This window comes from Procambarus clarkii, chromosome 82, assembly GCF_040958095.1.
Source record: "Procambarus clarkii isolate CNS0578487 chromosome 82, FALCON_Pclarkii_2.0, whole genome shotgun sequence".
In the NCBI taxonomy this organism is placed as follows: domain Eukaryota; kingdom Metazoa; phylum Arthropoda; class Malacostraca; order Decapoda; family Cambaridae; genus Procambarus; species Procambarus clarkii.
The window spans coordinates 673134-698500 of record NC_091231.1 but is presented as its reverse complement, the minus strand read 5'-3'; the positions used below and the strand labels follow the sequence as shown (position 1 = coordinate 698500).

At 45.9% G+C, this 25367-nt stretch overlaps 1 protein-coding gene across 23 annotated transcripts in view; it reads right to left on the bottom strand.

Annotated features, from left to right (window-relative positions):
• Positions 1-24180, bottom strand: part of CaMKII (Calcium/calmodulin-dependent protein kinase II) — a 397894-nt gene extending 373714 nt beyond the window's left edge. For 11 of the 23 annotated variants that reach the window (XM_069315730.1, XM_069315739.1, XM_069315728.1 and 8 more), the window contains exon 1: positions 23877-24178. In XM_069315730.1, the coding sequence (XP_069171831.1) occupies positions 23877-23938 (62 nt within the window). In that variant the 5' untranslated portion in view covers positions 23939-24178. Of the gene's footprint in view, positions 1-23876 lie in introns of all 23 variants that reach the window. The other 12 variants (XM_069315744.1, XM_069315741.1, XM_069315745.1 and 9 more) reach the window with 3 other exon arrangements.
• Between the last annotated feature and the right edge of the window lie 1187 nt (positions 24181-25367).

Here is a 25367-nt window from a genome sequence, read left to right as displayed (position 1 = left end):
ATGTATGTATGTATGTATGTATGTATGTATGTATGTATGTATGTATGTATGTATGTGTGTATATCATGAAAAGATGAGGTTTTCAAATAATATTGGTTTAACATTCATGTGATTTTGACGATTATTTCTGGCATAATTCTCGACAATTGGTCATTAATTACTAAATTAGCTTGAAATAATTAATTGGCCCGGGTGAATAGTCAGTTACAACACTTTTAAACCAGTCATGCTGGAAGTCTATCCACTAACCAATTAATCAGGCCAGTTTGTTAGCCAATTACCTACCCTGGCTGCTTGCTAGCCTGTCAACTAGCCAGGCTGACAGTCGCCTAGCAAATAGTCAGGATGTCAACGAGCCTTTCAACTAATCAGGCTGCCAATCAGCTTATCAACTAACCAGGCTTCCTGTCTAACCAGGCTAGCCAGGCTACCAGCCAGCCCATCAACTAGCCAGGCTACCAGCCAGCCCATCAACTAGCCAGGCTACCAGCCAGCCCATCAACTAGCTAGGCTACCAGCCAGCCCATCAACTAGCCAGGCTACAAGCCAACCCATCAACTAGCCAGGCTACAAGCCAGCATGTTTTAAAAAGGGTAGCGGCTCGCGAAACTGACGTGATGTCCCGTTTTCTGTTGGTTGGTCCTCTTGTTGGTTAAATTGGGGCACTTGAGTAGAAGAGTTGAGTGAGGCAGGGGGAGCCCTGGGGGAGGAAGGACAGGCTGGTCAAGGAGCCCTGGGGGAGGACGGGCTGGCCAGGGAGCCATGGGGGGGGGGGGGAGGGGGAGGCAGGGCTGGCCAGCGCGACTATCAAGACGTTAAGCTGCCAGTACTGCCAACTCCCGGTGACCGTGCCTCCGGCTGGCTAGTATCAGTGGTGCTAACGAGGCAGGAAGCGTGCCACCCTTCACAATTTCAACTTCAATTTGCTCCCAGTTCTTCATATACGTGACCTCTCAAACAAATTCCCTTGACCTATAATGAGCTCTGCGGACTTCTTCTATTCGGGGTTTACGTTAAGTTGGTTTTAATAATTTGTAATTTTCTTTTCAGCATCCTTTTGTATGTATACTGGTATACTGCGTGTAGAGTGTACCAAGTGAACCTGCAGGATACCTGGAGTCTTCCTGGTGTATACATCACTTTTTTGTTTATTAACACATTTAGGTACATGTGCATTTGTGCAGCTTCTCTGGACTATATGAAGGGGAGTACAGTGTGTCTCAAAAAGCTAAAGTAGCTAAAGCAAAAGCTAAGGCATCACGTAGCTAAAAGCTACGTGATGCTAAAACTCCCCATCACACAGGATGGTTAGTCATACAGAGGCATGTGATCAGTAGTCTGCACTGGCAGACTCTGGCTGCATTATTAGGATATCATCAACACAAGAGTGAATAAGATAGCAGTGGTACTAAAACTTCCCATCACAGAGGATGGTTAGTCATACAGGGCCATATGTATGTTCAGTAGCCTGCACTGGCAAACTTTGGGTGCATTATGAGGATATCCTCCAAAACACGAGAGATAATAAAGTAATTGCAAAGGTGCAGGAACCTCATGCCACACCTAGCCTAGTCACGACCAGGGTAGTAGGCTGCCACGCCTGACGCTAAATCTGTAAATCGGTTTATTAATGTAGTAAGAGCCTAGTAACCCGCCCTGGGCGTGACAGGCGGGGGATACAGACCACGATGTATTATACACACCATCTGACTAAATCATCTGCGTGAGGTCGGCACAATACTACATAATGTAGGTAAAATGGTGGAGTTGGCAAGACCTTGCGGGTCCCACGCACATGGGGACTCCTTCTCACAACACGTTCCTCGTCTTGACCCTGGTCTCTCACCCTCCCACACACGCGCACACAAGGTAAGAAAACCAAAGAACACTTGTGATAAAATAAGTCCCCGAGGAAATAAAGCGTCTGGGCGGAGTGAGTGAAACTGACAACCAACAGCGGGAAGGTGGATGACTCCACTAGCACATAATCAAACACTCTTGTACACCTTTTCACTAGAAAATATAATATATTTGTCACTCAACAATGGCTGGAAATGTTAAAAAGCCGCTCTGAAGCGAGCTATGAGGGGGCCCTAGCCATGTGGGCGGCTGTCTGCCACAATGCCTGAGTTAAAGCCACATTGGTGTTTACTATTTGTGCTGCAGGATCGAGCTCTTAGCTCTTGGACTCCCCCTTTCTAAGTATCGGTTGTCTAATGTACTGACTCCCAACCGTTTTTCTATATCATATCACATTCCCAGGATATAACCCGTAGCAGATGTCTAACTCCCAGATACCTATTTACTGCTAGGTGCACAGGGGCAGAAGGTGAAAGAAACTTGCTTATTTGTTTCTGCGTCGGCAGAGAATCGAACCCAGGACCCTAAGGACTACGACCCACGAAGCGAGTGGTGTCTCCTGGTAGCCTAATATTACCGAGGCTTAGCTTGCATGTCGCCTAATGTAGCTTAGGCTACTACGGTTATGAGGTTTCTTTGTGATAATAATGTGGATTATAGTCAGCCATTATAGAAGCAAGAGTTAATAATGATACTATTATTATACTTATTAAAAGTATTACCATTTCACACGGATAGGTTGAAAAGTAATGAGTGAGTACAGTAGTGAAGTATTATTAGTCCACAGTTAAGTATTATTTGTCCTAGTAGTAGTAGTAGTAGTAGTAGTAATAGTAGTAGTAATAGTAGTAGTAGTAGTAATAGTAGTAGTAGTAGTAGTAGTGATAGTACTGGTGATAACAGCAGCAGCAACAGCAACAATAAGATAAAACACAGTAAGAAAGATAAACAGCGATAATACGCGCTATAACTCTTATCCTTCTTATCAATGATAACACATCACTGTTTATGTTATTACTGTAGTGACCCAGACTTTTGGTTATTACTGTAGTGATCCAGACTTTTGGTTATTACTGTAGTGACCCAGACTTTTGGTTATTACTGTAGTGACCCAGACTTTTGGTTATTACTGTAGTGACCCAGACTTTGGTTATTACTGTAGTGACCCAGACTTTTGGTTATTACTGTAGTGACCCAGACTTTGGTTATTACTGTAGTGATCCAGACTTTTGGTTATTACTGTAGTGATCCAGACTTTTGGTTATTACTGTAGTGACCCAGACTTTTGGTTATTACTGAAGTGATCCAGACTTTTGGTTATTACTGTAGTGACCCAGACTTTTGGTTATTACTGTAGTGATCCAGACTTTTGGTTATTACTGTAGTGACCCAGACTTTGGTTATTACTGTAGTGATCCAGACTTTTGGTTATTACTGTAGTGATCCAGACTTTTGGTTATTACTGTAGTGACCCAGACTTTTGGTTATTACTGTAGTGATCCAGACTTTTGGTTATTACTGTAGTGACCCAGACTTTTGGTTATTACTGTAGTGATCCAGACTTTTGGTTATTACTGTAGTGACCCAGACTTTGGTTATTACTGTAGTGATCCAGACTTTGGCTATATCTGTAGTATATTCTCACTATAATGTAGATAATGTTCACTATAATGAAGATAATGTTCACTATAATGTAGATAATGTTCACTATAATGTAGATAATGTTCACTATAATGTAGATAATGTTCACTATAATGTAGATAATGTTCACTATAATGTAGATAATGTTCACTATAATGTAGATAATGTTCACTATAATGTAGATAATGTTCACTATAATGTAGATAATGTTCACTATAATGTAGATAATGTTCACTATAATGTAGATAATGTTCACTATAATGTAAATAATGTTCACTATAATGTAGATAATGTTCACTATAATGTAGATACTGTTCACTATAATGTAGATAATGTTCACTATAATGTAGATAATGTTCACTATAATGTAGATAATATTCACTATAATGTAGATAATGTTCACTATAATGTAGATACTGTTCACTATAATGTAGATAATGTTCACTATAATGTAGATAATGTTCACTATAATGTAGATAATGTTCACTATAATGTAGATAATGTTCACTATAATGTAGATAATGTTCACTATAATGTAGATAATGTTCACTATAATGTAGATAATGTTCACTATAATGTAGATAATGTTCACTATAATGTAGATAATGTTCACTATAATGTAGATAATGTTCACTATAATGTAGATAATGTTCACTATAATGTAGATAATGTTTACTATAATGTAGATACTGTTCACTATAATGTAGATAATGTTCACTATAATGTAGATAATGTTCACTATAATGTAGATAATGTTCACTATAATGTAGATAATGTTCACTATAATGTAAATAATGTTCACTATAATGTAGATAGTATTCACTATAATGTAGATAATGTTCACTATAATGTAGATAATGTTCACTATAATTTAGATAATGTTCACTATAATGTAAATAATGTTCACTATAATGTAGATAGTATTCACTATAATGTAGATAATGTTCACTAAGCTATAGCTAACGTTCACTACCCTCTTGCTAATGTTCACTTCACTGTAGGTAATGTTCACTAACTCAGTGTGCTTACTATTCAGTATGATATGCATGTTATTCAGTAGCATGCCTGTTGTTCAATAGTGTGCCTGTTGTTCAATAGTGTGCCTGTTGTTCAATAGTGTGCCTGTTGTTCAATAGTGTGCCTGTTGTTCAATAGTGCGCCTGTTGTTCCAAAGTGTGCCTGTTGTTCCAAAGTGTGCCTGTTGTTCCAAAGTGTGCCTGTTGTTCCAAAGTGTGCCTGTTGTTCCAAAGTGTGCCTGTTGTTCCAAAGTGTGCCTGTTGTTCCAAAGTGTGCCTGTTGTTCCAAAGTGCGCCTGTTGTTCCAAAGTGTGCCTGTTGTTCCAAAGTGTGCCTGTTGTTCCAAAGTGTGCCTGTTGTTCCAAAGTGTGCCTGTTGTTCCAAAGTGTGCCTGTTGTTCCAAAGTGTGCCTGTTGTTCCAAAGTGTGCCTGTTGTTCAATAGTGCGCCTGTTGTTCAATAGTGCGCCTGTTGTTCCAAAGTGTGCCTGTTGTTCCAAAGTGTGCCTGTTGTTCCAAAGTGTGCCTGTTGTTCCAAAGTGTGCCTGTTGTTCCAAAGTGTGCCTGTTGTTCCAAAGTGCGCCTGTTGTTCCAAAGTGTGCCTGTTGTTCCAAAGTGTGCCTGTTGTTCCAAAGTGCGCCTGTTGTTCCAAAGTGCGCCTGTTGTTCCAAAGTGTGCCTGTTGTTCCAAAGTGTGCCTGTTGTTCCAAAGTGCGCCTGTTGTTCCAAAGTGTGCCTGTTGTTCCAAAGTGTGCCTGTTGTTCCAAAGTGTGCCTGTTGTTCCAAAGTGTGCCTGTTGTTCCAAAGTGTGCCTGTTGTTCCAAAGTGTGCCTGTTGTTCCAAAGTGTGCCTGTTGTTCAACACAGTACACCTGTTTTTAATAGTGTATCTGATTTTCCATTGTGTTTCCGTTTTCCAATATTGTACCTGTTGCTTTATCCTGTATACCTGTTGTTCAATAGTGTACTTGTTGTTCAATAGTGTACCTGTTGTTCAATAGTGCACTTGTTCAATAGTGTACCTGATGGCCAATACAGTGTGCTTGTTGTACAAGTGTGCCTGTTGTTCAATACAGCCTGCTTGTTGTACAAGTGTGCCTGTTGTTCAATACAGCCTGCTTGTTGTACAAGTGTGACTGTTCAATAGTATGCCTGTTCAATACATTGTGCCTGTACTTCAATAAAGTGTTATTTATTCAATAGTGTTCCTGTTGTTCAATACAGCGTGCCTCTTCAACAGTATGCAATAGTGTTCCTGTTGTTCAATACAGCGTGCCTCTTCAACAGTATGCAATAGTGTTCCTGTTGTTCAATACAGCGTGCCTCTTCAACAGTATGCAATAGTGTTCCTGTTGTTCAATACAGCGTGCCTCTTCAACAGTATTCAATAGTGTTCCTGTTGTTCAATACAGCGTGCCTCTTCAACAGTATGCAATAGTGTTCCTGTTGTTCAATACAGCGTGCCTCTTCAACAGTATGCAATAGTGTTCCTGTTGTTCAATACAGCGTGCCTCTTCAACAGTATGCAATAGTGTTCCTGTTGTTCAATACAGCGTGCCTCTTCAACAGTATTCAATAGTGTTCCTGTTGTTCAATACAGCGTGCCTCTTCAACAGTATGCAATAGTGTTCCTGTTGTTCAATACAGCGTGCCTCTTCAACAGTATGCAATAGTGTTCCTGTTGTTCAATACAGCGTGCCTCTTCAACAGTATGCAATAGTGTTCCTGTTGTTCAATACAGCGTGCCTCTTCAACAGTATGCAATAGTGTATCTGTTGTTCAATACAGTCAGCCTGATGTTCAGTAGTCTGTTGGTCAATAGTGTTCCTATTGTTCAATATCGTGTTCCTGCTCAATGGTGCTTTTTTTGCTCAATAGCATGTGTTCTTCAATACAGTGTTCCTGCTGTTGAACACAGTATGCCTGTTGTTGAACAGTGTCCCTGCTCTTGAACAGTGTGCCTGTTGTTCAACACAGTATTCCTCTTGTCTAATACAGTGCCTGCTGTTCATCATCGTGTGCCTGTTGTTCAACACAGTATTCCTCTTGTCTAATACAGTGCCTGCTGTTCATCATCGTGTGCCTGTTGTTCAACACAGTATTCCTCTTGTCTAATACAGTGCCTGCTGTTCATCATCGTGTGCCTGTTGTTCAACACAGTATTCCTCTTGTCTAATACAGTGCCTGCTGTTCATCATCGTGTGCCTGTTGTTCAACACAGTATTCCTCTTGTCTAATACAGTGCCTGCTGTTCATCATCGTGTGCCTGTTGTTCAACACAGTCTACTTGTTTTTTGATAATGTGGCTGATGTTCAAGAGTCAGTTGTTCAACACACTGTACAGGATGCTCGGCAGTGTGCCTGCTGTTCAACAGTGACCCTGTTGTTCAATATAATGTTCCTGCTGTTGGAGTGTGTGTGTGTGTGTTGTACAACAGTGTGTGTGTTGTACAACAGTGTGAGTGTTGTACAATAGTGTGTGTGTTGTACAACAGTGTGAGTGTTGTACAACAGTGTGTGTGTGTTGTACAACAGTGTGTGTGTTGTTCAACAGTGTGTGTGTTGTACAATAGTGTGTGTGTGTTGTACAACAGTGTGTGTGTTGTTCAACAGTGTGTGTGTTGTTCAACAGTGTGTGTGTGTTGTACAACAGTGTGTGTGTTGTTCAACAGTGTGTGTGTTGTACAATAGTGTGTGTGTGTTGTACAACAGTGTGTGTGTTGTACAACAGTGTGTGTGTTGTACAATAGTGTGTGTGTTGTACAACAGTGTGTGTGTTGTACAACAGTGTGTGTGTTGTACAACAGTGTGTGTGTTGTACAACAGTGTGTGTGTGTTGTACAACAGTGTGTGTGTTGTACAACAGTGTGTGTGTGTTGTACAACAGTGTGTGTGTGTTGTACAACAGTGTGTGTGTGTTGTACAATAGTGTGTGTGTTGTACAACAGTGTGTGTGTTGTTACAACAGTGTGTGTGTTGTACAACAGTGTGTGGGTGTTGTACACCAGTGTGTGTGTTGTACAAGTGTGGTGTTGTACAACAGTGTGTGTGTTGTACAACAGTGTGTGTGTTGTACAACAGTGTGTGTGTTGTACAATAGTGTGAGTGTTGTACAACAGTGTGTGTGTTGTACAATAGTGTGTGTGTTGTACAACAGTGTGTGTGTTGTACAACAGTGTGTGTGTTGTTCAACAGTGTGTGTGTGTTGTACAACAGTGTGATGTGTTGTTACAACAGTGTGTGTGTTGTACAATAGTGTGTGTGTTGTACAACAGTGTGTGTGTTGTACAACTAGTGTGTGTGTTGTACAACTAGTTGTGTGTGTTGTACAACAGTGTGTGTGTTGTACAATAGTGTGTGTGTGTTGTACAACAGTGTGTGTGTTGTACAACAGTGTGTGTGTGTTGTATACAACAGGTCTGTGTGTTGTACAACAGTGTGGTGTGTTGTACAACAGTGTGTGTGTGTTGTACAATAGTGTGTGTGTTGTACAATAGTGTGTGTGTTGTACAACAGTGTGTGTGTTGTACAACAGTGTGTGTGTGTTGTACAATAGTGTGTGTGTTGTACAATAGTGTGTGTGTTGTACAACAGTGTGTGTGTTGTACAACAGTGTGTGTGTTGTACAACAGTGTGTGTGTTGTACAACAGTGTGTGTGTTGTTCAACAGTGTGTGTGTTGTTCAACAGTGTGTGTGTGTTGTACAACAGTGTGTGTGTTGTACAATAGTGTGAGTGTTGTACAACAGTGTGTGTGTTGTACAACAGTGTGTGTGTTGTACAACAGTGTGTGTGTTGTACAACAGTGTGTGTGTTGTACAACAGTGTGTGTGTTGTACAATAGTGTGAGTGTTGTACAATAGTGTGTGTGTTGTACAATAGTGTGAGTGTTGTACAACAGTGTGTGTGTTGTACAATAGTGTGAGTGTTGTACAACAGTGTGTGTGTTGTACAACAGTGTGTGTGTTGTACAACAGTGTGTGTGTTGTACAATAGTGTGAGTGTTGTACAACAGTGTGTGTGTTGTACAACAGTGTGAGTGTTGTACAATAGTGTGTGTGTGTTGTACAACAGTGTGTGTGTTGTACAATAGTGTGTGTGTGTTGTACAACAGTGTGTGTGTTGTACAACAGTGTGTGTGTTGTACAACAGTGTGTGTGTGTTGTACAACAGTGTGTGTGTTGTTCAACAGTGTGTGTGTTGTTCAACAGTGTGTGTGTGTTGTACAACAGTGTGTGTGTTGTTCAACAGTGTGTGTGTTGTACAATAGTGTGTGTGTGTTGTACAACAGTGTGTGTGTTGTACAATAGTGTGTGTGTGTTGTACAACAGTGTGTGTGTTGTACAATAGTGTGAGTGTTGTACAACAGTGTGTGTGTTGTACAATAGTGTGTGTGTGTTGTACAACAGTGTGTGTGTTGTACAATAGTGTGAGTGTTGTACAACAGTGTGTGTGTTGTACAATAGTGTGTGTGTGTTGTACAATAGTGTGTGTGTTGTTCAACAGTGTGTGTGTTGTACAACAGTGTGTGTGTGTTGTACAACAGTGTGTGTGTTGTACAATAGTGTGTGTGTTGTTCAACAGTGTGTGTGTTGTTCAACAGTGTGTGTGTGTTGTACAACAGTGTGTGTGTTGTACAATAGTGTGAGTGTTGTACAACAGTGTGGGTGTTGTACAACAGTGTGTGTGTTGTACAACAGTGTGTGTGTTGTACAACAGTGTGTGTGTTGTACAATAGTGTGAGTGTTGTACAACAGTGTGTGTGTTGTACAATAGTGTGAGTGTTGTACAACAGTGTGTGTGTTGTACAACAGTGTGTGTGTTGTACAACAGTGTGTGTGTTGTACAATAGTGTGAGTGTTGTACAACAGTGTGTGTGTTGTACAACAGTGTGAGTGTTGTACAATAGTGTGTGTGTTGTACAACAGTGTGAGTGTTGTACAACAGTGTGTGTGTGTTGTACAATAGTGTGTGTGTTGTACAATAGTGTGTGTGTTGTACAACAGTGTGTGTGTTGTACAACAGTGTGTGTGTTGTACAACAGTGTGTGTGTTGTACAACAGTGTGTGTGTTGTACAACAGTGTGTGTGTTGTACAACAGTGTGTGTGTTGTTCAACAGTGTGTGTGTTGTACAATAGTGTGTGTGTGTTGTACAACAGTGTGTGTGTTGTTCAACAGTGTGTGTGTTGTACAATAGTGTGTGTGTTGTACAACAGTGTGTGTGTTGTACAACAGTGTGTGTGTTGTACAACAGTGTGTGTGTGTTGTACAACAGTGTGAGTGTTGTTCAACAGTGTGTGTGTTGTACAACAGTGTGTGTGTTGTACAACAGTGTGTGTGTTGTTCAACAGTGTGTGTGTTGTACAACAGTGTGTGTGTTGTTCAACAGTGTGTGTGTTGTACAACAGTGTGTGTGTTGTTCAACAGTGTGTGTGTTGTACAATAGTGTGTGTGTGTTGTACAACAGTGTGTGTGTTGTACAACAGTGTGTGTGTTGTACAACAGTGTGTGTGTTGTACAACAGTGTGTGTGTTGTACAACAGTGTGAGTGTTGTTCAACAGTGTGTGTGTTGTACAACAGTGTGTGTGTTGTACAATAGTGTGTGTGTTGTACAATAGTGTGTGTGTTGTACAATAGTGTGTGTGTTGTTCAACAGTGTGTGTGTTGTACAACAGTGTGTGTGTTGTACAATAGTGTGTGTGTTGTACAATAGTGTGTGTGTTGTACAATAGTGTGTGTGTTGTTCAACAGTGTGTGTGTTGTTCAACAGTGTGTGTGTTGTACAATAGTGTGTGTGTTGTACAATAGTGTGTGTGTTGTACAATAGTGTGTGTGTTGTTCAATAGTGTGGGTGTTGTACAATAGTGTGTGTGTGTGTTGTTCAATAGTGTGGGTGTTGTACAATAGTGTGTGTGTGTGTTGTTCAATAGTGTGGGTGTTGTACAATAGTGTGTGTGTGTGTTGTTCAATAGTGTGGGTGTTGTACAATAGTGTGTGTGTGTGTTGTACAACAATGTGTGTGTTGTTCAATAGTGTGGGTGTTGTACAATAGTGTGTGTGTGTGTTGTTCAATAGTGTGTGTGTTGTACAATAGTGTGTGTGTGTGTTGTTCAATAGTGTGTGTGTTGTACAATAGTGTGTGTGTGTGTTGTACAACAATGTGTGTGTTGTTCAATAGTGTGGGTGTTGTACAATAGTGTGTGTGTGTGTTGTTCAATAGTGTGTGTGTTGTACAATAGTGTGTGTGTGTGTTGTACAACAATGTGTGTGTTGTTCAATAGTGTGGGTGTTGTACAATAGTGTGTGTGTGTGTTGTTCAATAGTGTGTGTGTTGTACAATAGTGTGTGTGTGTGTTGTACAACAATGTGTGTGTTGTTCAATAGTGTGGGTGTTGTACAATAGTGTGTGTGTGTGTTGTTCAATAGTGTGTGTGTTGTACAATAGTGTGTGTGTGTGTTGTACAACAATGTGTGTGTTGTTCAATAGTGTGTGTGTTGTACAATAGTGTGTGTGTGTGTTGTTCAATAGTGTGTGTGTTGTACAATAGTGTGTGTGTGTGTTGTACAACAATGTGTGTGTTGTTCAATAGTGTGGGTGTTGTACAATAGTGTGTGTGTTGTACAATAGTGTGTGTGTGTGTTGTTCAATAGTGTGGGTGTTGTACAACAATGTGAGTGTTGTTCAATAGTGTGGGTGTTGTACAATAGTGTGTGTGTTGTACAATAGTGTGTGTGTGTGTTGTTCAATAGTGTGGGTGTTGTACAACAATGTGAGTGTTGTTCAATAGTGTGGGTGTTGTACAATAGTGTGTGTGTTGTACAATAGTGTGTGTGTGTGTTGTTCAATAGTGTGGGTGTTGTACAACAATGTGAGTGTTGTTCAATAGTGTGGGTGTTGTACAATAGTGTGTGTGTGTTGTACAATAGTGTGTGTGTGTGTTGTACAACAGTGTGAGTGTTGTACAACAATGTGAGTGTTGTACAAGAGTGAGGAAGTGATGGTGAGAACAGTGGTGGGCAGCAGCGGCCGTGTCCGAGGGCCTCAGTTGACTGCACCAGCTGACTGATCAATACAGTGTAGGAGGCCGCTGCTCAGTTGGTGGTTGCAGGTCCTCTTGCCTCCTGCTTGTGGCTCCTCCGGGCACCACCCGCCCGCCCGCCCACCGCCCTCACGGACTCCACATATTACTGCATAATGATATTCGGGTTGATGCCGCCCGATAGGGTTGCCAAGCCGGGGGAGCTTAAATCAATAACTGTGGTAACTGGTATGGACGTGACACACTCTTTAAATCAATAACTGTGGTAACTGGTATGGACGTGACACACTCTTTAAATCAATAACTGTGGTAACTGGTATGGACGTGACACACTCTTTAAATCAATAACTGTGGTAACTGGTATGGACGTGACACACTCTTTAAATCAATAACTGTGGTAACTGGTATGGACGTGACACACTCTTTAAAGGTGCCTAAAGCTGTTGGTGAGTGTGGCAGGGGGCCGTGACCCCTTACAGTAGCAAGAGGAGGGCTGTATCATGGCTGGTATGTGAGGCTGGCACCGGACTTGGCACTCTCCACCCCCATCACAGGTGTGTGTGTGTGTGTGTGCCTCTGTGTCACGCCCACACAACCCCACATTGCTCATCTAGTGTTTCACTCGTCTGGTCAATTGTTCCACGTGGAAGGTCTATTGTTCCACACACCTGGTCTATTGTTCCACACACCTGGTCTATTGTTCCACACACCTGGTCTATTGTTCCACACACCTGGTCTATTGTTCCACACACCTGGTCTATTGTTCCACAGGGCTGGTCTGTTGTTCCACAGGGCTGGTCTGTTCCACAGGGCTGGTCTGTTGTTCCACAGGGCTGGTCTGTTGTTCCACAGGGCTGGTCTGTTGTTCCACAGGGCTGGTCTGTTGTTCCACAGGGCTGGTCTGTTGTTCCACAGGGCTGGTCTGTTGTTCCACAGGGCTGGTCTATTGTTCCACAGGGCTGGTCTATTGTTCCACAGGGCTGGTCTATTGTTCCACAGGGCTGGTCTATTGTTCCACAGGGCTGGTCTGTTGTTCCACAGGGCTGGTCTGTTGTTCCACAGGGCTGGTCTGTTGTTCCACAGGGCTGGTCTATTGTTCAAAGAGGCTTGTTTATGGTTTACCACGATGAGCGAAGAGTCGCTCCTCGCCGACAATACCAGCCTTCCAGACGGCAGCTTCCAGACGGCAGCTTCCAGACGGCAGCTTCCAGACGGCAGCTTCCAGACGGCAGCCTCCAGACGGCAGCTTCCAGACGGCAGCTTCCAGACGGCAGCTTCCAGACGGCAGCTTCCAGACGGCAGCCTCCAGACGGCAGCTTTCATCTGTCCGCTCAGCGGGGCCGGACGTGAAGCCGATGAATTACGATCTCCTGACTTTAGTTGTGACCTGCCAGTCACTACTGGCTTGGCTGTGACCCATCAGTCCCTGTTGGTGTGTCTGTGGCCCATCAGCCACTCCCAGGCTGGCTAGAGCCATCCAGGGTTGACTAGGGCACTCCTAGACCAGGATTTAGGAATTCAGTCATTCTTGGTTGTGATTCTTCGTCACTTCTGAGCTAAGTCGAACTCCTCGCAAGTCTTTCTGTGATGGTTGGAACGCATCAGTTAATTTAAGGCTTCCTGGGATCAGTTACAGCTAACTAGGACTTCATAGTAACTTCTGCGCAGATCCAAGAGTAATTCCAGACCTGACGAGACCTATCAAGACACGCCAGAGATCTCTGTGATCCATCAAAGTCAAGTTTATGTTGACTGTGGTCCATCAAACTCACTCCTCAATTGGCTGGCACCCAACAGTGATTCTTGGGTTTGCTGCGATCCGTCATACAAATGTGTTATAAGAACATTCTTGGCGTCTAATAGACCATCAACCTGGTTGACCAGACCATCAACCTGGTTGACGAGACCATCACCTGGTTGACGAGACCATCACCTGGTTGACGAGACCATCACCTGGTTGACGAGACCATCAACCTGGTTGACGAGACTATCACCTGGTTGACGAGACCATCGACCAAGAAGCTGGTGAGAGATGGGGTGGCGCGACTCCTGGGAACCACCTCAAGGTCAGGTAAGGTACGTATGATAACTATACACCTGAGAGATGCGAGACCTGGAGCTTATGTCACTCCAGGTGGGCTACATCGCAGTAATTCATCAGTCACTCCAACTGAAGGTGGCACTTGTATAGTTACTGACGTTATTACTGAGTTATAAGACAGCCGTGTGTAGTAATACTGGCACCTACCGTATAGTTACTGACGTTATTACTGAGTTATAAGACAGCCGTGTGTAGTAATACTGGCACCTACCGTATAGTTACTAAAGGTCAAGATAGCATCCGTCATCGAAGCATCCGTCCGATAGCATCCGTCATCGTCATCACTGGTCGGCCAGTTAGCACACACTGATACAATATACCAATCCGTCATAACATTACTCAGCCTCTTGGAGCCACACTCACAACCAGCACGCACAACTCTCACGCAACATTTGCTTTCTCTTACGATGTATACATTTGTGTAATGAGGTTGATATTTGATTGGCTGTATACATGGGTCAAATAATATAGTGTGTGGCAGAGTTGACATTATATCTTCCAACGACACTTTATAGGTCACATGACCTGGTGTAGCCAATGAGAGGAGACACATGACGTCATACCTCACCACCACCACTCATAATTGCATGTGGTTTTTTTTATCTATATACAAGGGCGCCTGACAGCTGAGTGGACAGCGCTTCGTATACGTAGTCCTGAGGTTCCGGGTTCGATCCCCGGTGGAGGCCGAGACAAATGGACAAAACGTTTCTTTCACCCTGATACCGCTGTTCACCTAGCAGTAAATAGGTACCTGGGAGATAGACAGCTGCTCCGGGCTGCTTCCTGAGGGTGTATGGTGTAACAAAAAGGAGGCCTGGTTGAGGACCGGGCCGCGGGGACGCTAAGCCCCGAAATCATCTCAAGATAACCTCAAGGAGCTGAAGAGTTCTTACATTCTTGCAAGTCACTATATTTAGCATAACGTAAGCATAGCGTTTCGAGCAGGTCCTTAAATTAATCCAAATTTTCCCTGGAATACGACCCGCCAGATGGTTCAACAACCAGGTACCCACTCACTGCTGGGTGAACAGAGACTACAGTTAAGGACTGGCGCCCAGTCAATCCTCCCCGGCCAAATAGCTTGAGCAGTGCGGGACGAGTCTTACCACTACATGAGTCTACTATATGTATACTGCAACACTTGGTGATATACTGGACCCAAGATTGGGTCCATTGGACCCAATTGGTCCATTAGTCCATTCCATAGGTCCATTGGCCCATTGGACCCAAGATTGACTATGTAATACATCTGCTATACAATGTATTATACCTATACAATGTGTAATACAGCTGTTATACATTTCATCTACAATCTAAAACAACAACAACAGCATGGTAAATTAGTCTTTGAGAATGTAAGGAGTGACTTGCAAAATGCAGCCGACCAAAATAAAGTGTCAAAATGAACTTCAGAAAGTTCATTTTTCAACTTCTCTTGACCGTAAAGAAAAACATAAGAAATATTGAGAAGATTCGTGTTAGAATCATTAATCTTACCCTTTATACAATATATATATATAATATATATATATATATATATATATATATATATATATATATATATATATGTGTGTGTGTGTGTGTGTGTGTGTGTGTGTGTGTGTGTGTGTGTGTGTGTGTGTGTGTGTGTGTGTGTGTGTGTGTGTGTGTGTGTGTGGTATTTCATCACGTGTTAATTTTCGTGATTTACACACACACACATATATATATGTGAGTGTGTATTTGTATACAGGATATGTGAAAGCTGGTCAGACTTGCATTTCACCTTCTTAAACGCACATTAATGACACTATGTAAAAAGACACCTCGAACACAGTTTATGTAGGACAGACGCAAGTCTGTGTAATTATGTTCGTAGGTTAGCATTTTAAAAGCACTACAATCACCTCCTGTGGTTGATTGTTCAATAAATCACTGAATTATATGTTTAACACATCTCTAACCCTGTCCTTGGAGGACAGAAGAAAGTGTATAAGTGTTGATTAGCATTATAGATGTGTGGTCACGTCTGTGGCAGAAAATAATAATTATAATAATAATAACAGAGCCGGCGAGGACTACAGGGGCCAGATTCACGAAAGCACTTGCGCAAGCATTTACGAACGTGTACACCTTTTCTCAATCTTTGACGGCTTTGGTTACATTTATTAAACAGTTTACGAGCATGAAAACTTGCCAATCAACTGTTGTTATTGTTATAAACAGCCTCCTGGTGCTTCGGAGGTCATTAACTGTTTGATAATTGGATACAAAGCCCTCCAAAGATTGGGAAAAGATGTACAGGTTCGTAAGTGTTTGCGTAAGTGCTTTCGTGAATGTGGCCCCAGGGACGCAGCACGTCACTGACTCATGTGACACGACGGAGGTTGCTCCAAATTGGTACACTGCAGTCAGTTGGGGTTTCGTCTATTTGAATCACCGTAAAGTGGACTGAATCAAAGTTTGTGCAGCGGCAGTCTCTTGTCCAGCAGGAGTCAAACAAAACAATTAACTGATGGACAAGTCTGCTTAGGATTGGGTTACTCCTAAGCAGACTTGTCCATCGGTTAATTTCTTTCTTTTTGACACAGTTGAAGCGTGGTGTCTCGCACAAGAGTAAGTTACTTCCCAGTGCAACCCGGCCTCCTAATAACACCTCGCATTTTGACGTATACTTTAACTAAGGCCAAAAACTGTCGTAGTATGTTGTTTAAATTAAAGATTTGCTACCTGGAACAAAGTTCCAAGTAGCACGGGCTATGGTGAGCCCGTCTGTCGTAGTAGAAAATGATAGGGAGGCTACCGCGAAATTGACATGGGAGGCTACCGCGAAATTGACATGGGAGGCTACCGCGAAATTGACATAATGTCCCGTTTTCTGTTGGTGGGTCCTCTGGTTGGTTAGGATAAGGCACTTTAGTACGACATTTTCTTGAGGTGAGAACGCTGGCGAGAACGGGCTACTCGGTGTAGACGTCGGCAGCGGTGTCATCTGTGGCTGGAGGAGCAATGAGGATTATTGGTGAGGTAGTGGACCTTCCATGAACAAATCCACAAGGGCCGTGACGAGGATTCGAACCTGCGTCCGCGATCATCCATGTCAAGAACCCCGCCTTGTGAGAGCTGAGACAAGTGGCTAACACTTCTTGCCAGAGACTTGTGTAACTACTTAGGAATATTGATAAACATGTAAGGGACATGAGAGGATGTCAGGTAGTGTGATGTACCGATTATATAATCAGCCTCAGTGTGTACTGGATTAGTGTGATGTACCGATTATATAATCAGCCTCAGTGTGTACTGGATTAGTGTGATGTACCGATTATATAATCAGCCTCAGTGTGTACTGGATTAGTGTGATGTACCGATTATATAATCAGCCTCAGTGTGTACTGGATTAGTGTGATGTACCGATTATATAATCAGCCTCAGTGTGTACTGGATTAGTGTGATGTACCGATTATATAATCAGCCTCAGTGTGTACTGGATTAGTGTGATGTACCGATTATATAATCAGCCTCAGTGTGTACTGGATTAGTGTGATGTACCGATTATATAATCAGCCTCAGTGTGTACTGGATTAGTGTGATGTACCGATTATATAATCAGCCTCAGTGTGTACTGGATTAGTGTGATGTACCGATTATATAATCAGCCTCAGTGTGTACTGGATTAGTGTGATGTACCGATTATATAATCAGCCTCAGTGTGTACTGGATTAGTGTGATGTACCGATTATATAATCAGCCTCAGTGTGTACTGGATTAGTGTGATGCACCGATTATATAATCAGCCTCAGTGTGTACTGGACTATTAATGACAGGTCAACTTGAGAAATGTTTTGATGTCAATGTAAGAACGTACTTCTTTATACATCAAGAAATACATAAGAATGTTTTGTTTTGATATGTTTAGTGAGCTAGGCTAAATATCTTGACTTTTAGACACAAGTTACATTCGCTTATTACGATATTCTAGGTAAGGGCCTAATGAGTATTTTTATTCAACTTTCAATACTAATCTGATAATAACTGTGTTCGTGAATAAATATGATTGTAATAATCTTAACTGATTAAATAATATATTGATTATATAAATTATTGTAAGTATTATTTATGATAGTTTGTATTTAACTGACTTTAACATAAGGCAGTATTAGTATATATATATATATATATATATATATATATATATATATATATATATATATATATATATATATATATATATATATATATATATACAGTTCACAATAACGCTGGCCGAGGTACACACGGAAGGGATGATGGCCTAATTCTCTTTCTCTAAGCTTTATTCGCAAGGGAAAACATTTGTATATTATTTTACTCATTATTATTAAATTTACTATTATGTCTAAGTAAATGTGTATTTATAATGTGCAGTGCGACTACCTCTCAGTTATCCCCAGCCTCGTTACATATAGTTTACTACATAATATTTATTTGTGTAGAGATAGGAGTAGGAGGTTCTTATGTGATTATATTGTCTTTGTTTAGTACAGCGGTGAGTGTTACACAGCGACCATGGGAGGCTCCCTCACAGTGACCATGGGAGGCTACCTCACACAGCGACCATGGGAGGCAACCTCACACAGCGACCATGGTAGGCTACCTCACACAGCGACCATGGGAGGCTACCTCACACAGCGACCATGGGAGGCAACCTCACACAGCGTCCATGGGAGGCTACCTCACACAGCGACCATGGGAGGCTACCTCACACAGCGACCATGGGAGGCTACCTCACACAGCGACCATGGGAGGCAACCTCACACAGCGTCCATGGGAGGCTACCTCACACAGCGACCATGGGAGGGTACCTCACTCAGCGACCATGGGAGGCTCCCTCACAGTGACCATGGGAGGCTACCTCACACAGCGACCATGGGAGGCAACCTCACACAGCGACCATGGTAGGCTACCTCACACAGCGACCATGGGAGGCTACCTCACACAGCGACCATGGGAGGCAACCTCACACAGCGTCCATGGGAGGCTACCTCACAGCGACCATGGGAGGCTACCTCACACAGCGACCATGGGAGGCTCCCTCACAGTGACCATGGGAGGCTACCTCACACAGCGACCATGGGAGGCTACCTCACACAGCGACCATGGGAGGCTCCCTCACAGTGACCATGGGAGGCAACCTCACACAGCGACCATGGGAGGCTACCTCACACAGCGACCATGGGAGGCTCCCTCACAGTGACCATGGGAGGCTACCTCACACAGCGACCATGGGAGGCTCCCTCACACAGCGACCATGGGAGGCTACCTCACACAGCGACCATGGGAGGGTACCTCACAGTGACCATGGGAGGCTACCTCACACAGCGACCATGGGAGGCTACCTCACACAGCGACCATAGGAGGCTACCTCACACAGTGACCATGGGAGGCTCCCTCACACAGCGACCATGGGAGGCTACCTCACAGTGACCATGTGAGGCTCCCTCACAGTGACCATGGGAGGCTACCTCACAGTGACCATGGGAGGCTACCTCACAGTGACCATGGGAGGCTACCTCACAGTGACCATGGGAGGCTACCTCACACAGCGACCATGGGAGGCTACCTCACAGTGACCATGGGAGGCTACCTCACAGTGACCATGGGAGGCTCCCTCAAACAGCGACCATGGGAGGCTACCTCACACAGCGACCATGGGAGGCTACCTCACAGAGACCATGGGAGGCTACCTCACACAGCGACCATGGGAGGCTATCTCACACAGCGACCATGGGAGGCTACCTCACAGAGACCATGAGAGGGTACCTCACAGAGACCATGGGAGGCTACCTCACACAGCGACCATGGGAGGCTACCTCACACAGCGACCATGGGAGGCTACCTCACACAGCGACCATGGGAGGCTCCCTCACACAGCGACCATGGGAGGCTCCCTCACACAGCGACCATGGGAGGCTCCCTCACAGTGACCATGGGAGGCTACCTCACAGTGACCATGGAAGGCTACCTCACAGTGACCATGGGAGGCTCCCTCACACAGCGACCATGGGAGGCTACCTCACACAGCGACCATGGGAGGCTACCTCACAGAGACCATGGGAGGCTACCTCACACAGCGACCATAAGAGGCTACCTCACACAGCGGCAATGGGAGGCTACCTCACAGAGACCATGGGAGGGTACCTCACAGAGACCATGGGAGGCTACCTCACACAGCGACCATGGGAGGCTACCTCACACAGCGACCATGGGAGGCTCCCTCACACAGCGACTATGGGAGGCTCCCTCACACAGCGACCATGGGAGGCTCCCTCACACATTGACCATGGGAGGCTACCTCACACAGCGACCATGGGAGGCTACCTCACACAGCGATCATGGGAGGTTCCCTCACGCAGCGACCATGGTAGGCTACCTCACACAGCGACCATGGGAGGCTCCCTCACACAGCGACCATGAGAGGCTACCTCACACAGCGACCATGGGAGGCTACCTCACACAGCGACCATGGGAGGCTACCTCACACAGCGACCCTGGAAGGCTCCCTCACACAGCGACCATGGGAGGCTACCTCACACAGCGACCATGGAAGGCTCCCTCACACAGCGACTATGGGAGGTTACCTCACACAGCGACCATGGGAGGCAACCTCACACAGCGACCATGGGAGGCTACCTCACACAGTGACCATGGGAGGCTACCTCACACAGCGACCATGGGAGGCTACCTCACACAGCGACCATGGGAGGCTCCCTCACAGTGACCATGGGAGGCTACCTCACACAGCAACCATGGAAGGCTCCCTCACACAGCGACCATGGGAGGCTACCTCACACAGCGACCATGAGAGGCTACCTCACACAGCGACCATGGGAGGCTCCCTCACACATTGACCATGGGAGGCTACCTCACACAGCGACCATGGGAGGCTACCTCACACAGCGATCATGGGAGGTTCCCTCACGCAGCGACCATGGTAGGCTACCTCACACAGCGACCATGGGAGGCTCCCTCACACAGCGACCATGAGAGGCTACCTCACACAGCGACCATGGGAGGCTACCTCACACAGCGACCATGGGAGGCTACCTCACACAGCGACCATGGGAGGCTACCTCACACAGCGACCCTGGAAGGCTCCCTCACACAGCGACCATGGGAGGCTACCTCACACAGCGACCATGGAAGGCTCCCTCACACAGCGACTATGGGAGGTTACCTCACACAGCGACCATGGGAGGCAACCTCACACAGCGACCATGGGAGGCTACCTCACACAGTGACCATGGGAGGCTACCTCACACAGCGACCATGGGAGGCTACCTCACACAGCGACCATGGGAGGCTCCCTCACAGTGACCATGGGAGGCTACCTCACACAGCAACCATGGAAGGCTCCCTCACACAGCGACCATGGGAGGCTACCTCACACAGCGACCATGAGAGGCTACCTCACACAGCGATCATGGGAGGCTACCTCACACAGCGACCATGGGAGGCTACCTCACACAGCGACCATGGGAGGCTACTTCACACAGCGACCCTGGAAGGCTCCCTCACACAGCGACCATGGGAGGCTACCTCACACAGCGACCCTGGAAGGCTCCCTCACACAGCGACCTTGGGAGGCTACCTCACACAGCGACCCTGGAAGGCTCCCTCACACAGCGACCATGGGAGGCTACCTCACACAGCGACCCTGGAAGGCTCCCTCACACAGCGACCATGGGAGGCTACCTCACACAGCGACCATGGAAGGCTCCCTCACACAGCGACCATGGGAGGCTACCTCACACAGCGACCATGGGAGACTACCTCACACAACGACCATGGGAGGCTACCTCACACAGTGACCATGGGAGGCTACCTCACAGCGACCATGGGAGGCTCCCTCACACAGCGACCATGGGAGGCTACCTCACACAGCGACCATGGGAGGCTCCCTCACACAGCGACCATGGGAGGCTCCCTCACACAGCGACCATGGGAAGCTACCTCACACAGCGACCATGGGAGGCTACCTCACACAGCGACCATGGGAGGCTACCTCACACAGCGACCATGGGAGGCTCCCTCACACAGCGACCATGGGAAGCTACCTCACACAGCGACCACGGGAGGCTACCTCACACAGCGACCATGGGAGGCTACCTCACACAGCGACCATGGGAGGCTACCTCACACAGCGACCATGGGAGGCTACCTCACACAGCGACCATGGGAGGCTATTTCACACAGCGACCATGGGAGGCTACCTCACACAGCGACCATGGGAGGCTACCTCACACAGCGACCATGGGAGGCTACCTCACACAGCGACCATGGGAGGCTACCTCACAGCGACCATGGGAGGCTACCTCACACAGCGACCATGGGAGGCTACCTCACACAGCGACCATGGGAGGCTACCTCACACAGCGACCATGAGAGGCTACCTCACACAGCGATCATGGGAGGCTACCTCACACAGCGACCATGGGAGGCTACCTCACACAGCGACCATGGGAGGCTACCTCACACAGCAACCATGGGAGGCTACCTCACACAGCATCCATGGGAGGCTACCTCACACAGCGACCATGGGTGGCTACTTCACACAGATACCATGGGAGGCTACCTCACACAGCGACCATGGGAGGCTACCTCACACAGCGACCATGGGAAGCTACCTCACACAGCGACCATGGGAGGCTACCTCACACAGCGACCATGGGAGGCTCCCTCACACAGCGACCATGGGAGGCTACTTCACAGATACCATGGGAGGCTACCTCACACAGCGACCATGGGAGGCTACCTCACACAGCGACCATGGGAGGCTACCTCACACAGCGACCATGGAAGACTACCTCACACAGCGACCATGGGAGGCTACCTCACACAGCGACCATGGGAGGCTACCTCACACAGCGATCATGGAAGGCTCCCTCACACAGCGACCATGGGAGGCTACCTCACACAGCGACCATGGGAGGCTACCTCACACAGCGACCATGGGAGGCTACCTCACACAGCGACCATGGGAGGCTCCCTCACACAGCGACCATAGGAGGCTCCCTCACACAGCGACCATGGGAGGCTCCCTCACACAGCGACCATAGGAGGCTCCCTCACACAGCGACCATAGGAGGCTCCCTCACACAGCGACCATGGGAGGCTCCCTCACACAGCGACCATGGGAGGCTACCTCACACAGCGACCATGGGAGGCTACCTCACACAGCGACCATGGGAGGCTACCTCACACAGCGACCATGGGAGGCTACCTCACACAGCGACCATGGGAGGCTACCTCACACAGCGACCATGGGAGGCTCCCTCACACAGCGACCATGGGAGGCTACCTCACTCAGCGACCATGGGAGGCTACCTCACACAGCGACCATGGGAGGCTATCTCACACAGCGACCATGGGAGGCTCCCTCACACAAGCCAGGGAAACCCTGGCGCCATACTTACAGGAATCGTCCCCTGCACTTCCTGTACTCGCTGCAGTCATCCGCTCTACAATAATTACTATCTTAGGTAAATATGGTTGACTGGTGGGCTGCTGGTGGTGCAGCACCCGCCATTCCTCACCTGAATATTGACAGCACACCGGGAGCAGCTGATGAGAATCTTTCTCGTCACCTGAATATTGACAGGTGGACCATGAACAGCTGATGAGAATCTTTCCCGTCCTCTGATTGTTGACAGAAATGCTAAGATCAGCTGACGAGCCGCCAACCCGTCTCTACAATATTGACAGGCAGGCTGGGAACAGCTGATAAGAATCTTCCCGTAGCCTGAATATTGACAGGCAGAGCGGAAACAGCTGAGGAGAATCTTCCCGTCGCCTAAATATTGACAGGCAGAGCAGGATCAGCTGACGAAGCCCTTCACAGGTGTAGGGATCAATGTGGGGGGGGCGTCGGCCCCCCCGTGCCCACCTGGGCGGGCATGCCCACAGCGCCGCCCCTGGCACCCCGCCTCCCTCCCTCCCTCACGCCCACCGCCTATTTAATTATCGCGTCAACCTGTCGCTTCTTGTACACTGACGTGGTCGCCGAAGCCTCCGCCAAGTGCGACTCGTCTCAGGAATGTCACCAAGATGAAACCACACAACTTCTGCCGCTGGAGGGTTATGTCGTCTGCTACTGCTGGAGACTGAAGCCTCTGAAAGCATTCCCCGCCGACCCCTGGCGGCGCCACCCTCCCCACACCACACTAATATTATAATACACAACACAAAGCAGGGGGTACTTACTTTCCTAGTTCCTCCTTCAGCTCATAATTCTCGCTGAATCGCGTTGAAGGTTGAGTAGCCATGTCGCTCAAGCGGCAGAGTTTACCTTCCTCAGACAGTAACACTAAACACTCCCGTCAACCCTGGAGCTGGAGCTACTCTCAGTCTACTTTACACCCCGCTACTTCCACCACACCACCATTAGGACTGGTATTACCACCAACAAGTGTATGTTGACTGGGTAGGAGACGTGCAGGGGACCCAGACTACTCTCGCACCCTCGCACTACTCTCGCACCCACAGTTGCCACCTCCTCTTCTGACCCCGGCCAGCCCGCCAATACTCACTCACACATGGACCAGTTCATCCATATATCAACAACTCCAACAACATCCTCAAAATGAATTACATTTCCGTAATCATAAATTGCATTGATGAAATATAAATTTAATTAGAAAATTTCAGACATATAATTTACTAGAAATATATATAATATTTCCACTAGAGAATCCTCTATGTGCTGGCGCGCGAACAGCTCTTGTACTGTGTTCGCTTTCCCGGTGCGCGCGTCGTCTGCGCTCCCCTCGACCGATGCTCACTCTTAATTCTTAGCTCGCCAATCTACAACTTCTTGGCGGCAATAATCAATACAATTTAATAAAATACAACATTTGAGCATAAAATTGAACTGACGAAGACCATTTTCTGACGAGAAAGAATATTGACATGATTCTTCGCTAATAAATATGAGAAGGGGAAAAGAATGTGCCCAAGTTTCCCCTCACTGAAACGTACTAAATTTTGATCAACATTGCGAATACCAAAGAAAACACGCATAAGTGTTTGGAGCAGCGACGAGACCCAGAGAGCTGCTATTGATTTTGTGCGAGCCAGACAGAGAAACGACTTCACTGACTTGCATTTGAAATCACTCAACTCATATTATCCCTTACATAACCCATCCAACAATTATACACCAAAATAAGAACACAAAATCTGAAATTTTGGGTGCCTGGAAGCCTAGGAGTGTTTGGTCAGGTCTAGCTGAGGATATCTGATCTATAAACAAAATATTTAAACTTGACTCGCCTCGTTTTAAAGTGACTGCACCATTCAGGCAAGATGTATCTTAAATTATTGAGTACATTAATTGTCTTGGGATTCATTGGTGTGCATTTCTCTAGCAGCTGCAGTTGTGCCCGTCTAGTGGCATCGATTACGCGTGTCACCCCTCGAGTGCCGTTTTCTCTCATAATCGCTACAGAAACACAGTGGGAAATAACAAGAAAATCCTAGTGAACGTCAATATTACTTTATATTTAATTAAACACTGGTTCATACAGTAACCAAAATATGGTTGTTAATTTTAATATTTCTACAGGAAAGCGTTCATGCTCCATATAATGATAAATTAGTAGCTTATTTACCTAATATAACTGCATACATTTAACATATTCTTGCAAGATGGGAGACACATTTTTGTCCATTTCACTCCTATTTTATTGTAAACAT